We start from the raw sequence: 19107 nt of genomic DNA on the forward strand, positions 1-19107 counted from the left end.
TGTATTAGTGAAATGATTAGGACTGGTCAATAGATAGGGCTGGTGGTTGAGGGGTGGTTGCAGAATGTTGGGTTGGGCGCGATCCGGGCCGCCATCCGGTTTCAGGAGGCAGTTGGCCGGATGACTCCACCTTTGGCCGTTGCAGGACAAAATAACTGGCACGGAACAATACCTCAAGAGATAGTTCATGGGTCTTAAAAGATGACTGATAGACTTAAAAGATTATTATGAGGCCTACTTTTTCATTTTTTTTTAAAATAGGTGTAAGTTGGTGTATGATGATTTAGCCAGTTCCTCCGTATATATAGACCTAGTGGTTTCCTGGATTATTGACCCTTGGCAATGATCCTACAGATGAGGCTACTCCCGTCCTGATTGGTTCTACTAACGATTGGCTGTGCGTGTCGTGCCCCGCACACGATCCGTCCTGCCCGTTGGCTTACCTGTGACACTGGAGGATTAAGGTCTATGTATACGGAGGAACTGGCTGGTGTAGATAGATAGTTCCGCAGTATGTAATAGTTATAAGTTACAATCGTTGGTATTTAGACTTTTGTGATCGAGACTGCACGGGTAGCACATGTTGACAGGTTAATGACAGTAGTATTCAGCTAAGCTACGGTTTGGGCTCTATTCCGTCTGGTACGGGCAGGCTCTATTGTCAAGACGTAGCTCAAAGAGCTACAAACAGGTCTCGCGGCAGCGAGATGCAAAATCTTTCTAGTCGCATTGGCCCGTGCTCTGCACGTGCCAAGCTCCATCAGTGGATCAATGACGGTCACGGTGCAACCGCCGTAACAGAGACAAGCTATTTGTTGTACACTGTTTAGCTGTACCGAACCAGGATTGTTCAGAAGTGCCTTTGACCAGTATCCCTTTCAGAGGTTCTGGATAGGGGTTCGTCACAACTGTTTAGCTGCACTGAACCAAGATTGTCTGAAAGCGCCTTCGACTAGTATCCTTTTCAGTGGCTTTGGAGGGGGGTAAGGTACCGAGTACTTGGCTACGACCAATCGCTCCGCACTATTTAGATACCCGAAAATAGCGTTCCTGCCCTACCAAATTTGGCGGCTGAACAGCAAATTTCATACTTAATCTATAGTTTGGTTACAAAATCCCCTGCTTTCTCTTCCATTTCTCCTCCCAACCAGGGTAAAATGGACTTTGTTCCAGCGTGCTCACATCCCAATCTCCCGGCACGACTCCCTCCTTGACCTGCTCATCAGCCCACCCCTTCAAGGCTTCCAGTGCCACATTCTTGACGTTCCTATCTGACTTGTAGTCAATCAAATTCTCCTTCCCTTCGCTCAACACCTTGTGAAGTAGCGCTGGCACAAACGGCTCGTCCCTCAGCTCCTCCAGCGGAGTGAATATAGCCTTGAAGTTGAACACCACCGCCCCGCTCACCGGCAACCTCCTCAGCGTCTGGGCATCACACCTCAGCTTCAGCTCCTTGACCGTCAGCTCCGCCGGTCGATCCGCAAAAGCACTCCGACTCCACTTCTTTTCGTTCTCGCCTTGAAACGTTCCCACGCCAGGCGAGGAAAACATGGCTTGCCAGTCCTCGATGCTCCATGAGGCTCTCATCACTGGCTTATCTGTTGGTAATTTGGCAAACCACCGATCAAGGGAGAACTGCATCTTATCGGCGTCGGGCACATGGGTGTGAATCTTCTTCATTGGCTGGTCTTTGTGTTGGGCTATATGCCACCCTACGCTGCTGCACACGCTAGCCGCGCGGAGGTAATATAGACCATCTTCCTCGTTGCGGAGCATGATGGCGTAGTCTTCGGGGATGTTCTGGAAGATGACTTTCAGTGGTGGGGTAGATGTCAAGTCGGTGACAGTCTCGAGAAGGAGATTATGGAAGAGTGTGTTGTCGTTGGAGAGGTGAAAGTGGCAAGGGTATCGGCGGCAGAGGAATTGGATGAGCATCTCCATCAGTTCACGGCAGGCGAGGTCGGCCCCGGGGCCGTGGAAGAAGATCCGGTCGGGGTGCTTAGCAAACAGCTGTTGCCGGGCGGCCATGGTGGGAAGGTAGTTCTGTTCCAACTCGATCCAAAAATCGGGGTTGTATTTCATGAGTGCTGTGCAGTAGAAACAGTGAGATTGGGGGGACAAGTCATGGAAATTCAGGCATGGAACTGACCCATGTTCTGTGTATAATTCCACCTGAACGGTCTAAACGGCCTGAAGATTGCCCTCTTGATGTCCCATGATGGCGAAACTGGGCTCGGGTGTGGCACTCCACTCAAGCTCGCATAGTCAGGAAAACGGCCGACCAAAGAGCGGACTTCTTGGGTTGAGAAGCCGGTTGGGGTGTAAAAGTTGTCAACAGAGAAATCAGGTTTCCTGGTAGTGGTCAAGGCTCGGTTCTGCAGGACTTGTGGTGAGATCTCGGCTTGATCAGCAACGGAAAACTTTTCAAACTGGGAAAAGCTGCTGAGAATGTGTCGTCGCGAAGGAGGGAAGGTGAGTATGAACACGTGTGGCGGTGATGCCGTCGTCCTCTTTAAGGCATGTCTGACGGAGGCTACAAGCAGCACAATGCCAGCAACAGCCGCTCCGACGACAACAATCCAGACAGGAAGGTCCGTGGCTGACAAAGAAAGAATAGTATTTGGCGCCATTCTGGCCAACCTTTCCACGATGCTTGATGTTGCACGGCGTTACCAGCAAGGAGGTTCCAGACGGTTTTTGTAGCTTAGGTACGCCGTTTGTCCAACCTCCAGCCCCCGCATCCCGACCAACGTCAACATGAAGTGGTCGCCGTCGTTGACAGCCCGATGTTCCGATCCGATGCAGTTGCGCCTCATGAGGGGCAGATACCGGCCACCAACGACAGGCCAGGGACTTGTCAACTGAGAAGGGCATAAAAGTCCGATGACCATGGTTTCCATTGGATGGAAGGTGGGTGCAGAAAGGTGCGGTATCACCAACCCCGCATCAAACCTTGATAAGGCGACCCAGCTTTCTTATCAACCCAAGCAACCTTATCAGCACTTCCAGCTTGGAAACGTCTCAGATCGGATCCCGAGTTATCATCGGTATGCGGGAATGATTCGGAATTTTCAGCATCTTCACTGATAGATGCAGTGATCAAAATCACATGATAGGGGAACGCCTTGCTCAAGACAGTGATGTGAGCGGAATACTTTTCTGGGGATGAGGGCTATGATTAAAGAAAGAAGAATTACTTCTTGTTGGCACTGATTACCTACCTGTTTCTTCACAGTGACTATTTATGACCGCTTACATTTGGACAATGCGCGACTGCGAATATCATGAACCCTGAAATCAATGCAAAGGTATATAGCATATGTAGGTGATGTTGAGCAGTTGGGAGAGGAGGACATTTCTTCCAAAGTCATCGTCAAGAGACGAAAACAAAAGCCATCACTAACGGCGGAACCTCCTACCCCAACTTTAACCTTGGCCTTGTTTGATGAGGCTACCTAGGCATGTACACTCGTCTATTTCCTCCACTAAGACTGTCTCTTGTACAGTGATCAGTACGTTCCCCTCTTCAAGGTTTCATCAACCGCAAGATACACATATGAGGTGGCTTTACGCCGTTATACGCCGACTGTGACGGTGTGTCACCATTCTCTCTTGGAATACCGTAGGAAGGTAATAGAGCTATTTGGTGCTTTCAAGGCCTATCAGCTGCCTTTCGAGTGGGTTTGAGCTAGTTATCCTCCGATACTGCAGTCTGTTATGTTTGAGAGATGCACAGTGCTTGATCGTTTCTGAGAAATGCCCAGGGACAGTCGTCATAATTTTGGCAGCCATAGAGTGCTTGCGTGTTCCGCGGGCCATTGCAAATTGTTACGGCTATGGGAATGCTTTGGGCGGTTCTATAAAGACTCTTGTAGATGAAAGATTGATGTGGAAGAAATGAAGCATCTGCCAAGTGTCTTGGAGCCGCGCCATTTGTTTACAGCGCGGCTGACGGATGGGATGGTACTGCAAACACGATCGACCGTTTCGGGTCAATTTGATGACGCGTCCTATCGTATCTACGGAAATTTTTGCGGTTCATCTCTTTATCACACCTGTGGATGAACAATCAACGGTCTTCTGGTCATCGGGAAACGGGATGTGGCCGGCAAAGACAGTGTAATCAATTCTTCAATACTGCCACCAACATGTCCCCTTAGTGATGCCAGCGTCTGGTAAGGATGGGGGAGTAACTCAGCTGGAGAAGGAATGCGCCGTGGTCGGCTTCTAGCAGAATAGGAAAACGGGCCTTGATTGTTTACTTCCCCTGAGAAAAGCCGATTGGTGGTTCTACCATTTCGCCAAGACATTTGGTTCCAGGAACTGATGACCCACGACTACCAACTCCGCCGGGACGAGGATTGTTCACTATGGAGCCGTCAAGCATTGCGTACGTCCGGCTCTGCGGGCGGCATATAGCCCTCCTGTTGGAAGACTGTTGATCCAAGACGTGATGAGATGGGTAATATGGCAATGTTGCCATCCGACACTACTATATCATTAGGCGGTCTGTTTAGCCGCATGCGCTTATCCGCGAGCTACAGGAAACGGCACAATGTCTCCCCAGATTCCCAGGCTTCCCAGCGTCCTGGTCGAAGGCGTTCGAGCGTTGGATGGCCCCCCTTTGATGTCACCAAGCGTCACAATGTTACCACTCCACATCGCGATCGTTCGGCAGTTAACGAACCGCTGTCACGCACACTACCTAGATATCCTCCGAGGCTAGTGAGAAGCGAGGGGGAGCATTCCGTTGTGGTGTGTGACAACTGCTTGTGTTGGATGGGGAAAGGTCGACTTTGTCGAGGGAAAAAGGTGTACACCTCTCTCATTTTCGAATCCGTGTGACACGACCCAGCAAACCTGCACAATCAACTTTGTTTTTAATTGTCGATCATTGCCTCAACCTACTCGCACCAATCGGCTGAGAAACAGGCGTTTGTGCGTGTAATAATCGTCATATCACGATATTCTGATAATATCATAGACCTTTAACGCATCCAGCAATTGCCGCCTCTTGTCCCCTCTCGCTTAGGACAGCCTCTCCTCACTTGCCCTGGGATCAGCCGTTCTAGGAGCAGAGCCGATTGGGACATTTGCTATAGCACGTCATGTATGCGTTCTAGAATCCCTGGGCGGACTACACATTGCCATGCCCGGAGTGGACTTTTTCCAGATTGACTTACGTCTATCACTGATGCTCATGATCGTGACAAGACCTCGCGTGAACGCGGCCCCCCACATTCCCGAAGATGATGTACCGATCGAAGAGTATTGAGATGACCAAATCAGCAAGCAGTTCACATGATCGAAGGCGAAAAGGAAAGCTCCAGGAGGGGATTCAGGTATATAACAGCCACTCCTTTCCACTGCCAAACCTGAATTCCTCTTTCCTCATCACCCTCGGACAAGCCTCTCTGTCTTACCCTCTCAACAGTCAGACCAACCAAGCTTCAACGCTCCACCCCAGCAAGCAACTTCAAGATGCATCTTTCCAAGTTCTTGATCACGGCCATCTTTGCGGCTCCGTACGTTGCGGCCCTCGCCGTGCCCGTCCAGGACGCCTACAACGGCGACATCGAGGCCCGCTACGCCGAGCCTGAGGCACTCCCCATCGCCGCTGTCGATGTCGACGCCGCCGAGGTGACTGGCATTGACGTTGACGCCGACGCAACCGACAAAGGCAAGGGCAAGAAGGGCAAGAAGGGCAAGGGAAAGAAGGGTAAGGGCAAGGCTAAGGGCAAGGGCAAGGCTAAAGGCAAGGGAAAGGCCAAGGGAAAGGGAAAGGCGAAGGGAAAGGGAAAGGCGAAGGGAAAGGGTCCCGCTAAGCCTCCCGCCAAGGGGAAGGGAAAGGCCAAGGGCAAGGGCAAGGGCCCCAAGGAGGAGGGTGAGGCTGCCGAGTAAATAACTCGCACCCACAACTTCGAGTGATCTTCTTTGACGAAGACATGACACACAGAGGATGGGGTGAATGACTGGCCAGTCAACGTGGTGGATGTCGATTGCTTATATTTACTTTCTACATTGCTTCCTGAAAGGCTAGTGAATGACGCGGACGACGGTCCGAACGCCATGATGTACATTTCCACGCTTTGCGAGCGTCAGACAATCAAGAACTTCTGATGTTGCTGTGAAGTACGCAGTTTCAAGATGATGATGTGATTGTTGTATTACCCAAAACGCATGCAAATCGTGAAACGGCGTGAACACAGCCTTTACTTGATAGATTCACTCCATCAGGGATCTGCTTCGTCATCATCCGTTTCAACTTCAACCCATTTCAAACCCTCACAGGGCCTCTGCCAAAGCTCAGAGTTGCCCAGCTCAGCCGGGTATGTCCCGGCTACACCAAGTATGCACTCATCAAGACCATGGATGGTCTTGAGATTGGGAAGCTTCTCTTCCTTTTGCGCCAGCAGTTCATCGACATGTGCATCAACTTGAGCAAACTTTCCCTTCTCGTAGCCATACAACTTCAAACTCTCCAGATTCGGCGGCAAAAGATCAACAAGTCGATGCTTGAGAGTACGGATCGTGACTTTGTACTTGCATGTGTCATCGTAGCCAAGTATATTTCCAATTCTCTGTGTGACGTGTTAGTAAGCCTGTCATCCAACATCAACAGCAGAGCTCTGGGCATGATACATACAATGCTCAAGTCTGTCAGCTTGGTAAAGTCCTTCATGGAGCCAATCGACCCGCCTTCGTAGTCAAACGTGTCTGGCAAATCCACCGCATAGAGAGGCAGGTCTTCCTCCTTCTCCCCACTGAACGATCGATCCAAATCGAGATATTTTGCATCCGGCGGAGGAGTGCGACCTCTTCCTCTTCCGGTGTCACTCTGACTACTTCCATATCTGCCATAATAGTACTCAGGGTATTCATCCTTCTGGTGCTCCAACAAGGCCGGGCGGTGCTTATCGTACTTCGAGGGATCATAGAGTCGAGCGTCCAAATCCAGAACCTGCAGGCTGTCCTTGTGCTGCAGAAGACACTTGCTCACGGTCTTGGGTTTCACGTCGTATGTATACGCGCCATCGGTGTTCCAAAGCCCGGCATTGGAAAAGGAAAAGTGAGTGAGAGCCTGGGGGATGCGGATGATGCTGCTGAGAATGGCCCCGGAGATATCAGAGTGACCAATGGTAATTTTCGAAATCGTAGAAGACTTGGGCGGGAAGGACGTATTGTCGGGCTGATAGTCTGAGATAGCCTCGATTTTGACGGTAGAAACTGACGGCAGACGATGAAAGTAGCGAAAGAAGCTAAGGGATCTGACAGTGTCGTAGTTGCACCCATCACTAATGCCGTAATTAATGGCTTCCATATGGACAACTTCGAGTCTCTGAAGTGTGGGTTCGGTGATTTCCCCATAGTTGTTTTGGACGAGGTACTCGTCCAGCAAGGTGCCCAGTATGAAGGTCTCCGGGTTGAGGCGGAGCCGTTTGATGTTGGGACAAAGCGAAATAACGAGAATGGCCAGGGCCTCATGGTAGTGAGGAATATTCGGCCATCCCGAGTTCCAACGGATGCGCTTCGCTGGGGGCTCATCATCCTGGGTGTTGACCTCAGATTTCGCCTTGTCTTTCTTTCTCGGGACCCCTTCCAGGATTTTGGTTTTCATATCGTCTCTGACCCCAAGGCTCTCGATGTATTTGACCACCAGTTCATGGTCCCCATCATCCAGAGCAGGATCTGGCTCGCCGTTCATGAAGCGCCCAAATCTCTGGGGAGGGTCGACGATGAACTCTTCCACCAAAAGGGCTGCATCTGGATTCTTGAGACAATTGAGGACGAGTTTGGAGCATCGAGTCGCATCCTCGTTGCGCAGGAGGCATACTCGCTTGTAGGATGGCGATGACATGGCTGTCGTATTCGTCTCGATGATGTGAAGAGAGAGAGAGAGAGTAGAAGCCCGAGTACCTAGGTACGGGGTTTCGTAGTAAGATTGGCCGGAGGTGTTTTATATCTCTTTGCAACAACATATTGCCAACCTCCTCCTGAACCTCAACACCAGGCAGCAACTGCTAGCTTGAGCCAACCCCACAGTGCTGCCTAGCAACAATGGGGGCGGGAACATTCAACAGATAGGTCACGTGATGGGAAACAGGGGTTTCAGGGGGAACATGCAGTTGTCCCATTGGATGCAGTCGTTAAAAAACATCACTGCTCCAAGTCCAGTTGTCCTGTAACCCTTTGCTGCCTATCGTGGCTCTTCCAGGATCGGACTTGGTTTTGTTCTCGTCTGGTTTTGGAGACTCCGGCAATGGATACATCCTTCCTTTGGCCCTATGCCCCTCTATTCCGGGGTCCGATATCACGGGGAGTGGTTCTGGTACCGAAAAATGAACATTCGACCTACTTCTCCCTGCATCTGGGTTCGAAGCTGAGTCGGGCGACATTGGATCAGCCGCTGGCTCTTTTTTCTGTTCTCCTTTCTCCTTGGATCTTTGCGGCGACGTTGTCTGGCCTTCCACCTTGTTGCCCGCACATCCTCTTGAACAATTCCGGCAGCATTCGCATTTCCAACCCCTCTCAGGGGGTGCTGGCACAAGTCTCCACAGCCAATCCCACCACCTCTCCTCTCTTTTGAACTCCTCGGGCCTTGCATTCCACCTCCGTACTCTACGTTCCTCATCACCACCAATGGCGTAAACATTTCCTTGCGTCGCGTACCATATTGCTGCAATCATAATCTCCTCCACCACGTCCTCCTCCTCAGACGTCCTCGGGGCGTATACCAACGTCCATCCAACAGGCACTGGTAGTCGTTTTTCCATTACGCCATGAAACCAGAACCTGAATATCTTTGAGTCGTTTCCTCCCGCAAGAGGATGCCGCTGCCCCCAACCGGCCTGCAAAACAGTGCTAACATCCTCGGGATGAAGGTTGACATGCAGTGACCCATCAGCTGCGTGAATATGCGCGATCTCTCCCCCCCATTCGTCTCTCGTGTTAACCGTCCCGGCCGTTCTATCACCGATGTCCCTGAATAGTCCACGAATCCCGGCTTCCAAGAAAGACATCTTGACCCTCAAATCTCGGGATGATCTGGCCTGGAGCTTTTTTACCATGTCATTCAGCTTGTAAAACGCGCTGGGTGGCCCTTTCTGGCTGAGCTGCCTTGCAGGTAGCCATCTACTCGTCTTTGGCCTATCTCCCTCTCTTTGCGGAAGACCAAACAGCCTGCCTCGATAGGGAAGCTCATCTTGCTTGACCTTTGGTGGTTCTAGCATGTTGTTCCATCCTGCCAAGAAGTTCCAGTAGACGAGCTGTAGCCAGCCCCCAAAGGTTGGCGGGACATCCTCCAAGGTTAGGGACTCGTATTTGTGAAAGGAAGAATAACATGACCAAACAATGCCTGAAAAGACGTAGTACCGAAATAGCCACGAGGTTGTGAATATGGAGGTGAACCAGTAGGCCAAGACCATTCCAGCTGCGAATGTGCCGGGGGAAGGCTTAAGCCAAAGACCGACAAGAACTGGGACTGAGGCCAGTGAAAAGTCCCATATTACTTCCTCCCAGCTGGTGTAGTGTTGCGGGGCGAGTGTCGTGGTTGCGGCGGTGGTTATGCCAAGGACCCAGCTAGAGGGGTGGTTGAAGGTGTACATCTTGCGCCGTCATCTCCGCCGCCAATAACAGGAGAGGCGTGAAGCGTGTCTTCTGTGGCGAGTTGGATGCGATGTTGTGAAGCTCATCAAACAATTGCATGGGGTTTCAAGGTTCAAGCCATGTCTCATAAAGTCATTATGTTCTAGCCATGCGTCGTCTTTGTTGGCCCAGGTGACAGTTTCTTTGTTCTCATCTACCACTACACTTGCTTGGATTCAGCAAGAATCGATTCCCGCATACAGCTTGGCGCGAGATCCTTTGTTTCCACCAACGGGGATCTCCGCCATTTTCCATACTACAGCTCAAACACAAGGCCAGTCTCAGGACCATAATGACCGTCTGCCAGCGCTTGCCACCCAGCCTTGTACTTCTCCAGTCCCTTCTCCCACTTGATCTCGATGGCCGGGATGGCCCCGTCACCGGCAAACCGATGCCAGGCAGCATTTTGCGCATTGTAGTAGGCCTCCGCCGATCCAAGGTTTGCGATGCCCTTCTCCCGGATCAACCCAGCGTGGGCCTGGTAGACATTGCTGGTCGGATCCATGGCCTTCCCATATAATACCGGGGGTCGAGTAGCCGAGGGGTCAGCTCCTACCAAGAGAACAGTGACATTATCTTCCCCAAACTTCTCGTCGAGAGCGGACGCCCAGGTATCAGCCGCTTGACCCCGGGCAGCAAAATTGACCAACACAATCTTCTGCCCCTTCTTCGCAATCCGCTCAATATCCTCAACCTGCTCATACAAAAGCACCTCATCAAACAGCCCCGTGCTCTCGCTAAACCCCTTTGACTTCTCCGACCCAACACCGATAACCTTCTCAGGCTGTTCGCCCTCCGGCCTGCCCTTCCTCAACTCATGCGCAAACGACAAGCCAGTTTTCCCAGACGGCGCCAGTAAAATCACCACGGCCCCCTTGATATCCGCCTTTTTGGCATCCCAGCCATCTCCCCCAGCGGCACCAAACGGATGCGAGGGCTTGAACCCACCCTCCCAGGCGAAAACATGCTGGTTGAGCATCCACCCCGTTTGCCAGAGGGCATAAAACAACGCACGCAACCCTTTGCTCTCGTTTGACTCGTCGCCAAAGACGTGGTAACGGTTGTAAATCGGGTTGAGCCCCTTTCTCAACCCGTCGTCGGGCAGGACGACGTCGTAGTCACCCGGGACGTTCCCCTCTATGAGTTGGATCTCCTCAACTCTGGTGCCGATGGGCTGGTAACCGAACAATTCTGTTCCGACGGGAAGGGAGGGGACGGTGCTCTCTACTACTTCAGAGTAGCCCCATGCTGAGATTCGGCAGTGGGTGTCGGGAGAGACCGTGGCCGGCAGAGGCCAGACGTTCCACCACGCTAGAAAGGGATTCCCACCGAGTTTGGCGTAAGTGAAAGTGTTTGTTGTGAGCGAGATCAGACGGGTCTGGATGCGGACTGAGGATGGGGCTGTCAAAGGGGTCGAGGGCGAGGGGGCGGGGGTGAGTGATTGGGCGGTGAAGTCGGCTTTGGAGATGATCTGGATTGCATGTGCTTCGGACATCTTGGGCTGAATTTGGCTCGGGGTTTTTTTTTTTTTTTGGGTGTGTATTTCCTGAGCTTTTCTTGTGAGTTGATTCGAGTCTGATAAGTCGATGCTTTTTCCTGCTTGGTGATTAGAATCCAGAGAAGAGCCAAGATTTTGAAGCTGACATGAGTCGTTGGTGGGGACGGTCAGTTCCACTGCGGTAACAAGGCCTTTACATCCGCTATGTCCGGAAATTCAGCTGGTTGATTACAAATGATCTAAATGGGTGCAAAAGATATTTCGAACCTCCCTGGACTTGTCGAGCTTTTGTTCGATGCACAGAACTGCACATCTTGCTTGCGGACGCGCGATCTGCGTGCTTGCACCACCTCTTGGTGTTTCCATTCAAAATGTGCAAAACTCTGGGTTAGGGTTGTCCTCGATTTCCAGTGGTTCGATGCGCTAGACAACTAGGCATTTTACCATCACTCACCACCACCTGACTAGCAGCTGACTAGCAGCTGGCCGAGCATTTGACTTTCTGGTGTATAAAATAGATACGAGTCAGCAGCCTGTAGGATATAAGATGTGATGGTCTTGGCTTTTGACGCTTTCGTTGGGTCTGATAGTTAGGTAGCGAGAGGGCATATTAGTAGGTTGTCGGAAAAATACTTAGATAGATAGGTGTCAACTGTTGGTGTTGCTCAAAAGAATGTTGATAAGGCCTGTTTTCTGTTTGAAAGGGTGTAAGTTGATAGTCTTCATGCATATTACTCATTTGCAGTACCAATTACCAGGTAGTTTATCCACGACGTGCTATATCATCCCTTCTTCAAGGCAAACATCGTAGATCTTCATTACAGGTTATCCAAACAAGCTTTTGATATTCCACAAAGCCCTGACACTTGCTTTGAAATCCTTGTTATTATTACACTATCATTGTTCAACGTACCACTAACAGATCAGAGATAACGACACGTCAGGCGTAACGGAAGCACGTCATGAGTAAAAGAATAGAGAAAATTACCATGAATAAAAAGGCTTAAAGATGCTTGAGAACCCACTGGGATGTCAAATAGACTTTTAGTCATACAATAGCCCTTGAAAGATGGCCTAAGGCTTTCAGCATTTCCCATCAGCATTTCTACAACATGATGGCTTTCATTGTGCCGAACGTTTCAGATTTTCTAGACTTCAACTACAACCACATCAAACGGATGCATATATCATACACCAAGAATATCTTCTTGAAGCGGGATCGTCGGCCCGACTCAGTTCACCGGCAGGCAAGACAATACACCCCTAGACGCGCTTCTGCCAGAGTTTTGCCTCATAGTGTCGTATTGACAGGAGAAAGGTGCACCTGTAGCATAGGACCTGCATACCGGTCCTTCCCTTCCATCAATCAGTGAACAGTGGTCCTGATCTTCTCAAGTCCTGGTTCGGTCGCTTGTTCACCGAGTCGCTCGCTTACTGTTCTCATCCCGTCCCTCCGATTCGTAGAAGTCTTCAACTAGACCTCGCCTACTCGTCGGCTCCATCTGCTGCAGCACTCCAAAGCTCTTCACCCGTAATGACAGGATCTTCCGGAGTAAATGCGCTTTCCCAAGGAAAGATCATCCTTTTCCCGCTGCACACCACTCGAGCGTCATGGTGGCCAAGAAAATAGTACACGGAGCCAAAGGTGATCTGCCGGCCATTCCCCTCCATCCCATTTTGGTCTTTAGTCTAGGTTCTCGGTCGGTTGACCATCCATCGACCTCCTCGCATGGTTTCAGGAGGTGTACCCTCACTGCAGAAACAGACAGCACACAACCAGATATGTTAAAAGCAGATTCTGCACTGCACTTACCATTGCATGCCAATCTCCTTTTTTCCACATGAAACCTTTGCCTGCCAAAAAGTAAAAAACCTGGAAATTCCAGTCTTCTTCAATGGTTCTTTTTCAGCCACACCCAGAGAACTCGATCTTCATATGTCATCACCCGCTTACTTACCCAATGCAACTCTTGATAATGCATATCTTTTTTTCCTGCAAAGTCAGCACTTAATGGATATGTTCCAGTCTTGGAAGCACAGGATACGGTAATGATCATCACTACCATCTCACCTCACCCGCCCACCCGGGTCGCATCAACCGCGGCCTGATTCTCGTGTGACCGACTCGGTATCTCCCGCAAAGAAATCTGACAGTCCGCGCCGCAACAGTCTACTGTGCTTTGCGGGGTAAGAAAAGAGGTTGGGATTCGCGATGGATGGATCGATCCCAGCAGCTCATCAGGGTTCTCACTCAGCAGGCATCTTGCTAATCTCAGGGGTCAATCGTCAGTTCATATCAGGAAAATCCATCGACAATCATTTGAGCAAGGGGAACCTGCAATGACCCCTGGCACCAGACCTCCGGTGCGCTTTCCATGCCGTCTCCGAGACCCGGGGAGTGGCTCTATCTATGACAATGCCATTTATTCGCTTTCGCCTCTGCATTCACATTACGTTACATTTTTCCATGTCACAAGTGGATCTTGAACGCCAGTCATCACCGTTGCATTTCTTCAAGTGTTTTTTTTCCCATGAAGCAAAAGAAATGAGAAGCCTGCTGCATAGCTGTATCAACATGTGCTCATACTTTTGCTGATTCGTCCAAAAGAGCGGGTATCACCATGTGAATGTATCTAAACGACAGGACTAGTAGGTATAAAGTGTGTATGTGTATGTGGTATCCAGAAAGAACCAGAAATTGCGTGGCCTTCATGTATTTATATCCACCCTCAAAATAGTAAAAGAAGAGAAAAGAAAAAAAATCAACTTTTTAGTAAGAGTAGCGGAACCCCTTGTTCTCCTTGTCCGTCATGCGGGTCCACACTTCGGGCGACATGAAGGCGTCCTCATTCTCGTTGTCGGCGCGGTTATTTCGCTTCTTGTTTTGCCAGACATAGTAAAGGAAGAGGACAAAGGTGACGAGCGCGCAGCCGGCCTGGGTACCCATGACGGCGAGCTTGGCAGGGCGGTAGTCGGGGGCATCACGAGCCTGGAAGGTCTGGGGGCCGATGATGTTGCCGAGGGAGAAGGACCCGCTGATGATGGCGGCAGCGAAGGCGCGCTTGGTCGCACCGGCAATGTTGGCGACAGTCCAGTTGTAGAAGATGGCGAGGGGGGCCACAACGGCGTTGACGAGGTAGATACCGGCCAGGATACCGTTGGTGTTGTCCTTGGGTAAGAAACTCATGAGTCCGCCCCCCACAATGGCTGGGAGAATGCAGATGATAATCCAGGCCCAGCGGTGGGACTGGAAACGGATGCCCCATCCGACCAGCAGGGTGAAGAAGATGCTCACGACACCAGAAGGTGTGTTCATAAGGGCAGCCTTCTTGGAGTCATAGCCGGGAAGGTTGCGGATGAGAGTGGCCGAATAAGTGGTGACAACACCGCTGGAGACGGAGAGCTAAGAAAATGTTAGCAACTCTTCACCGCAACCTAAGCACAGTAGCGAGGTATGGCTTACCAAGATGACAGCGAGGAGCAGGAGATACACCTGGGGATCAGTCAAGGCTTCCAAGATTTCCTTTCCGCGGAACTTGCGGTTCTCAACACCAGTCTGGTTGACACTGACGTGCTTCAACAGGGCAACCTTCTCATTGTCAGACATCCACTTAGCCTGCATAGGGGTGTCAGGAAGAAAGATGATGACGCAAGAGCCGACGACGACGGTGACCAGACCGAGAGTCAAAAACATGGTGCGCCATCCAGAGAGACGAGCGTCGGGGCCCATGTGCTGGAAGCCAAACGACACAAGACCACCGATGATCTGACCGAGACCCAGACCAAGATACCAGAAGGAGAAGCGCGGCGCAGACTCGGATTTAGTGTACCACATACTGCTGATAATCATCAAACTTGGTGCAATCGTTGCCTCGAAGATACCCAGGAAGATGCGGGAGACAAGGAGAGTCTGATAGTTGGTGGCCGCGGCACCGCAGGCGGTAGCGGTACCCCAGAGGATCACATTGAGGCCGAGCCATTTTGCGGCAGGAACGGCTTGAAGGAACCAAACTGTAAAGTCGTGCTGTTAGTTGTGAAAGATGCAGCAGTTGTGATGCCTTGTGAGTAGGACAAGATGCAAGGGCTGCTTACTGTTGGGAATCTCGAAGCAAAGTAAAGCGACAAACAGAAAAGTTGCTGTGTTACTGAAGTCATTCCCTCCCATATTGAGGTCTTTTTGCAATCCCATTACGTTGGCGTACTTGAGGTAGTTAGCTGGCTGCATGTGGTGACTTGTGGGGTGATGCCGTGCGTCGTGGGCCGCGGCACAAACATCAACACGTGTGGGGGCATGAAAACGTACATTGAGAATGACCTTGTCCAGAAACTGGAGGGTATAGCACAAGAACATCAAGGGGACGATGCGGAAGTCGATTCTTCTTCGCAGGGCCGCGAGGTCCACGTACTCGCCGGTGTCATTGGCATTGTCTCTGTGTTGTTCGAGGAACTTCCAGGCGAGATCAACACCACCACCGTTGGAGGCGGCATCCGAGTCGACAGAACGAACGACCTCGGGACCGTGCTCCTTGACGTCCTTGGTGGAACTCTTGGAGTCCTTGATGCTGCCCTTCTCTGAGGACGACATGGTGGATGAGTGTGTGAGAGGGAGAGAAAGGGAAGTGATGAGCAATCTGGCAGAGACAGAAGGCTCGAGGAAGAATGCAAGAAGAAGGGGGGGAAGCGGGAGGGATCGGCCTAGCGGGACCGAGAGGGTGCCACTGTGCAGTGCCGAAGAGGAAAGGGTGAGGGCGGGATTTCTTCAGGAAGGAGAGAAGATCAACCGCTGAAAATGAAACATGGCACGCTCTCTCTCCCTCTCACTCTGGAGCGAGGTGCGATGTCTTTAAAAACGGCATGTTCGCCATGCAGTTGGTTCCCCCCGGTGCTGCTCCAACATATTGGACATGGGGACCGACATTGCAGGACGAGACGTCTGGATGCAGCTGATTCGATAGAGGCTTCGAAATGGGAAATAGCTGCAACAGTAACACGCACAGTGTCTCCTGTGGGGGTCAATGTATGCGGAATCTGGAGCGGAACAAGGGGTGTTTACCCTGGCGCCACCGCCAAGAGGGGTGCTCTCTGCTGGACGGAACACCTCCCCGGCTGCATCTCGAGCCAGTGCCGAGACGGCACAGCAAGAGATATTTGCTCTGCAACCTCTGCGACCCCGACACAGCGGCTGCCAGGTTACATCGCTACCATCAAACTATGTCAACCACACCCAATCACCCCATGCTGTATCTACAGAAGAGAAGTTCCTGCAGACCACCACCACCCTGGCCTCCAGAAATACACTGGAAACACCGACGGACCTTTTGCGACCTGCATATTGTTCGCAGGGGAATCCAGGACGCGAACTCGGCCGGGGAGGGTGGGCTACCATTGGGATTTCTATTGCCTTCAGCCTGCAGTCATCAGGAGCGGCCGTCAATGCAGTTGACATTCAAGCAAGGGCAAGGGCAGGCAGGGCCTGGTCGTGGTCTCTCTCTCTCAGACTCCCTCGCAACTTGGATGACAGGGAGGGAGTGCGTGTTTCGATGCAAGGGACACACTCTCCGGAGGCATCGAACCTTCTTCTCCGTCTCGGATGTTCTTATCATGCTCTCCCACGGTTCCCACGCTGACCCCTGAGATGACGAGATGATGCTTTATGGTCGCGAGACGGTTGACCGTTGTTGATGGCTGTACCGTTGACCAGAGGCACCGAGAAGACAACGACGGTGTAACCTTGGGTGTTTCTGGCAGCCCATGGGGATGTGAGGGGGTTTTTTCGATTGACCTTTAAACATAATCGATCTTGCTCCTCGATGGGGAATCTCACGGCTGATCTCCCGTCGGACCCTTCACTTCTCGCTATCCTCATTCCAGCAGCTTGAGCTGCCGATCAGTCTGCCTCACTTCGCCAGACTCCCCAAACTCCCCCCGGTTCCGCTGTTCTTTCACCCGTTCGTTCCCCAGCGTCATTGGGAAAAGCAACCGCCGTCAAGTAGACACTGGCTGTCGTACAAAATGGTTTGGGTCGACAACGCAACACCGGAGGTGGACGCCATTTCCCAGTGGAGGACCATCGTCACCATCTGCGCCGTCCTCTCGTTTTTCTCCGTCGTTATTGTCTCAGCCCGGTTATGGATTCGCGACAAAAACCATGGCCTCGCCGCCGATGACTGGATGTCAGCCATTTCCATGGTGTTTGGACTGCTTTATTCGATCCTCTGCATCGTCCGTACGTGGTGCTTTCCCACTGCCCCTTGAGCTTCATGTGAGACCGAGACTGACTCGTATGGCTTGCGTATAGAAACGAGATATGGCCTCGGGTTACCGATCGCTCTCCGCCCCAAAGAGAACCTGCTTCCCTACAGCCGCAGCAACTTTGCTGGTCGCCCCATCTATCAGATGGGCATCAGCTTCTTCAAAGTGGCCTTGTTGATCAGTTATCTCCGACTTTTCAAGGGCACAAACCACCTCTGGTACCGAAGGGTTGTCTGGATCGCCATGTTCTTTGTCGTGGCCGGCCACTTGGGATGCTCGCTCACGCTGATCTTTGCATGCAACCCCGTTCACAAATCATGGGATCCCAGGGTCGACGGAAAATGCCTGGCGCCAGGACCGTCATTCACAGCCTATGCCATCGTCACGATTATTTCTGATGTCATCGTCGCCATCATTCCTATCCCTGTGCTCCTCCAGCTCAAGGTCAGCAGGGGCAAGAAAATCGGTCTCATCGTCATCTTCTTGCTCGGCCTCTTTACCACGCTTTGCTCCGTCTTCCGGTACATGCAAATCGACAATATCCAAAACGGGGATGGTAATTCTACCATGCTCATTGTCTGGGGGGTCATTGAGTTCAACGTGGGCAACATGGTTTCTTCTCTCCCTTTCCTGGCGCCTATCTTCCTCCGAAAGGCCAAGGAGTACACCAGCAAGTACTCTGGTGGCAGTGGCAATGGTTACCCCAGCGCCGGGGGCAGCAATGGCCGCAAGTTGGGCGGCGGCAAGTCTGGCAGCGATGCCTACAAACTCAGCAACATTTCGAGTGGGTTGGGTCGCAAGGGCACTTTCATCTCATCCAAAGGACATCCCGGTCATAGTATGGGCAGCGAGGAGAACATCCTCAAGGACAGCCCCGATGGATCCATCATGAAGAGTGTCACCTACAGTGTGCATGTCGATGAGAGTGAGCGACGCACTCAACGTGGGGACAGAGACTAATTTGGGATATTCGAGCTTTGGTGGAGTCACAACCATCAACTAGATCTAGATGACGCTGAGACGACGCGGGATAGGGTTGGAAAACTAGGTAGGCGTCAGGGAGCGAAACCTTTGCTTCTGGGAACTTTTGGACATGACTTTTGGGACTGCGGATACCAGAAAAAACAGACTTGTATTTTTTATTCGACTTATGAGCGATGTATTTTTACACAACTAAGATATGGCACAGGGCTCAGAAAGAGACCCTTTGCACACCGATCAATGAAAACTTCAAATTGTGACTTTGTATCCTGGACCGACCGTAACCGGGTTTCACATGCCACGCGCGTTTTTCAAACACACCTGGGTACTTCAAAACCTCCAGCATTGCTTGTTTAACGCACCAGGTTGATTGTAACATTGACCAATGTCATTAATATCATTATCGGTCATCTTTCAAGGAGGACTCTACCTCGACTTGTACAACCTCAAACACCACATAGACTCTGCAAAAAAAAAAAAAAAAAAAAACCACCAAAAAAAACCGAAAAAAAAAACGAAAAAAAAAAAAGAAAAACAAAAGAAAACCCAAAATAAAGAAAAAAGAATTTACCTTCGAAACAAACATCTGACACCTTCATCCATGCGATCCAATCACGATCTCGTACCTGCCATTCTTCAAGATTCGACATCGCCCCCCTATCCTTGTTCTTACACCAAAAAACTCCACCACTGCACTTCCCGCCTCTCCCCGCGCGATTTTTCCACTCCAC

General features: G+C 51.2%; 7 protein-coding genes across 7 annotated transcripts; 2 read left to right on the forward strand and 5 right to left on the reverse strand.

Moving 5' to 3' along the window:
* Positions 1-968: 968 nt before the first annotated feature.
* QC762_700880 (uncharacterized protein) lies at positions 969-2904 on the reverse strand. The gene is made up of 2 exons (XM_062892950.1): positions 2150-2904; positions 969-2087 (listed from the first exon to the last, which is right to left on the reverse strand). The coding sequence occupies exons 1-2, from the start codon at positions 2628-2630 to the stop codon at positions 1108-1110; spliced, it is 1461 nt and encodes a 486-aa protein (XP_062739960.1). The 5' UTR covers positions 2631-2904; the 3' UTR covers positions 969-1107.
* Positions 2905-5481: 2577 nt separating this feature from the next.
* On the forward strand, positions 5482-5901 carry QC762_700875 (uncharacterized protein; the record flags this gene model as incomplete). Its single annotated transcript, XM_062892949.1, has 1 exon — positions 5482-5901. The coding sequence occupies one exon, from the start codon at positions 5482-5484 to the stop codon at positions 5899-5901; it is 420 nt and encodes a 139-aa protein (XP_062739961.1).
* An 84-nt stretch (positions 5902-5985) lies between these two features.
* Positions 5986-7858, reverse strand: QC762_700870 (uncharacterized protein; the record flags this gene model as incomplete). The annotated part of the gene is made up of 2 exons (XM_062892948.1): positions 5986-6581; positions 6647-7858. The coding sequence occupies 2 exons, from the start codon at positions 7856-7858 to the stop codon at positions 6234-6236; spliced, it is 1560 nt and encodes a 519-aa protein (XP_062739962.1). The 3' UTR covers positions 5986-6233.
* Positions 7859-8147: 289 nt separating this feature from the next.
* QC762_700860 (uncharacterized protein) lies at positions 8148-9605 on the reverse strand (the record flags this gene model as incomplete). Its single annotated transcript, XM_062892947.1, has 1 exon — positions 8148-9605. One exon carries the CDS (start codon positions 9603-9605, stop codon positions 8148-8150), a length of 1458 nt encoding a protein of 485 aa, XP_062739963.1.
* Positions 9606-9901: 296 nt separating this feature from the next.
* QC762_700850 (uncharacterized protein) lies at positions 9902-11140 on the reverse strand (the record flags this gene model as incomplete). The annotated part of the gene is made up of 1 exon (XM_062892946.1): positions 9902-11140. The coding sequence occupies one exon, from the start codon at positions 11138-11140 to the stop codon at positions 9902-9904; it is 1239 nt and encodes a 412-aa protein (XP_062739964.1).
* A 2534-nt stretch (positions 11141-13674) lies between these two features.
* On the reverse strand, positions 13675-16439 carry QC762_700800 (uncharacterized protein). The gene is made up of 4 exons (XM_062892945.1): positions 15447-16439; positions 15236-15344; positions 14607-15154; positions 13675-14546 (listed from the first exon to the last, which is right to left on the reverse strand). The coding sequence occupies exons 1-4, from the start codon at positions 15726-15728 to the stop codon at positions 13914-13916; spliced, it is 1572 nt and encodes a 523-aa protein (XP_062739965.1). The 5' UTR covers positions 15729-16439; the 3' UTR covers positions 13675-13913.
* QC762_700790 (uncharacterized protein) lies at positions 15918-18692 on the forward strand. The gene is made up of 2 exons (XM_062892944.1): positions 15918-17369; positions 17442-18692. Exons 1-2 carry the CDS (start codon positions 17156-17158, stop codon positions 18353-18355), a joined length of 1128 nt encoding a protein of 375 aa, XP_062739966.1. The 5' UTR covers positions 15918-17155; the 3' UTR covers positions 18356-18692.
* Positions 18693-19107: the final 415 nt, after the last annotated feature.

The sequence above is a fragment of the Podospora pseudocomata genome, chromosome 7 (genome assembly GCF_035222375.1).
Source record: "Podospora pseudocomata strain CBS 415.72m chromosome 7, whole genome shotgun sequence".
Classification (NCBI taxonomy): domain Eukaryota; kingdom Fungi; phylum Ascomycota; class Sordariomycetes; order Sordariales; family Podosporaceae; genus Podospora; species Podospora pseudocomata.

What these genes read in the sequence shown, in the direction of transcription:
- QC762_700790 (XM_062892944.1), top strand. Translation starts at nt 17,156, where the DNA reads ATGGTTTGGGTCGACAACGCAACACCGGAGGTGGACGCCATTTCCCAG. An exon ending in TTCGATCCTCTGCATCGTCC is followed by an intron (nt 17,370 to 17,441) that starts GTACGTGGTGCT and finishes GCTTGCGTATAG; the next exon opens with AAACGAGATATGGCCTCGGG.
- QC762_700880 (XM_062892950.1), bottom strand. Translation starts at nt 2,630, where the DNA reads ATGGCGCCAAATACTATTCTTTCTTTGTCAGCCACGGACCTTCCTGTC. An exon ending in GAATTATACACAGAACATGG is followed by an intron (nt 2,088 to 2,149) that starts GTCAGTTCCATG and finishes TCTACTGCACAG; the next exon opens with CACTCATGAAATACAACCCC.
- QC762_700800 (XM_062892945.1), bottom strand. Translation starts at nt 15,728, where the DNA reads ATGTCGTCCTCAGAGAAGGGCAGCATCAAGGACTCCAAGAGTTCCACC. An exon ending in TGGACAAGGTCATTCTCAAT is followed by an intron (nt 15,345 to 15,446) that starts GTACGTTTTCAT and finishes AACTACCTCAAG; the next exon opens with TACGCCAACGTAATGGGATT. An exon ending in TTGCTTCGAGATTCCCAACA is followed by an intron (nt 15,155 to 15,235) that starts GTAAGCAGCCCT and finishes ACGACTTTACAG; the next exon opens with TTTGGTTCCTTCAAGCCGTT.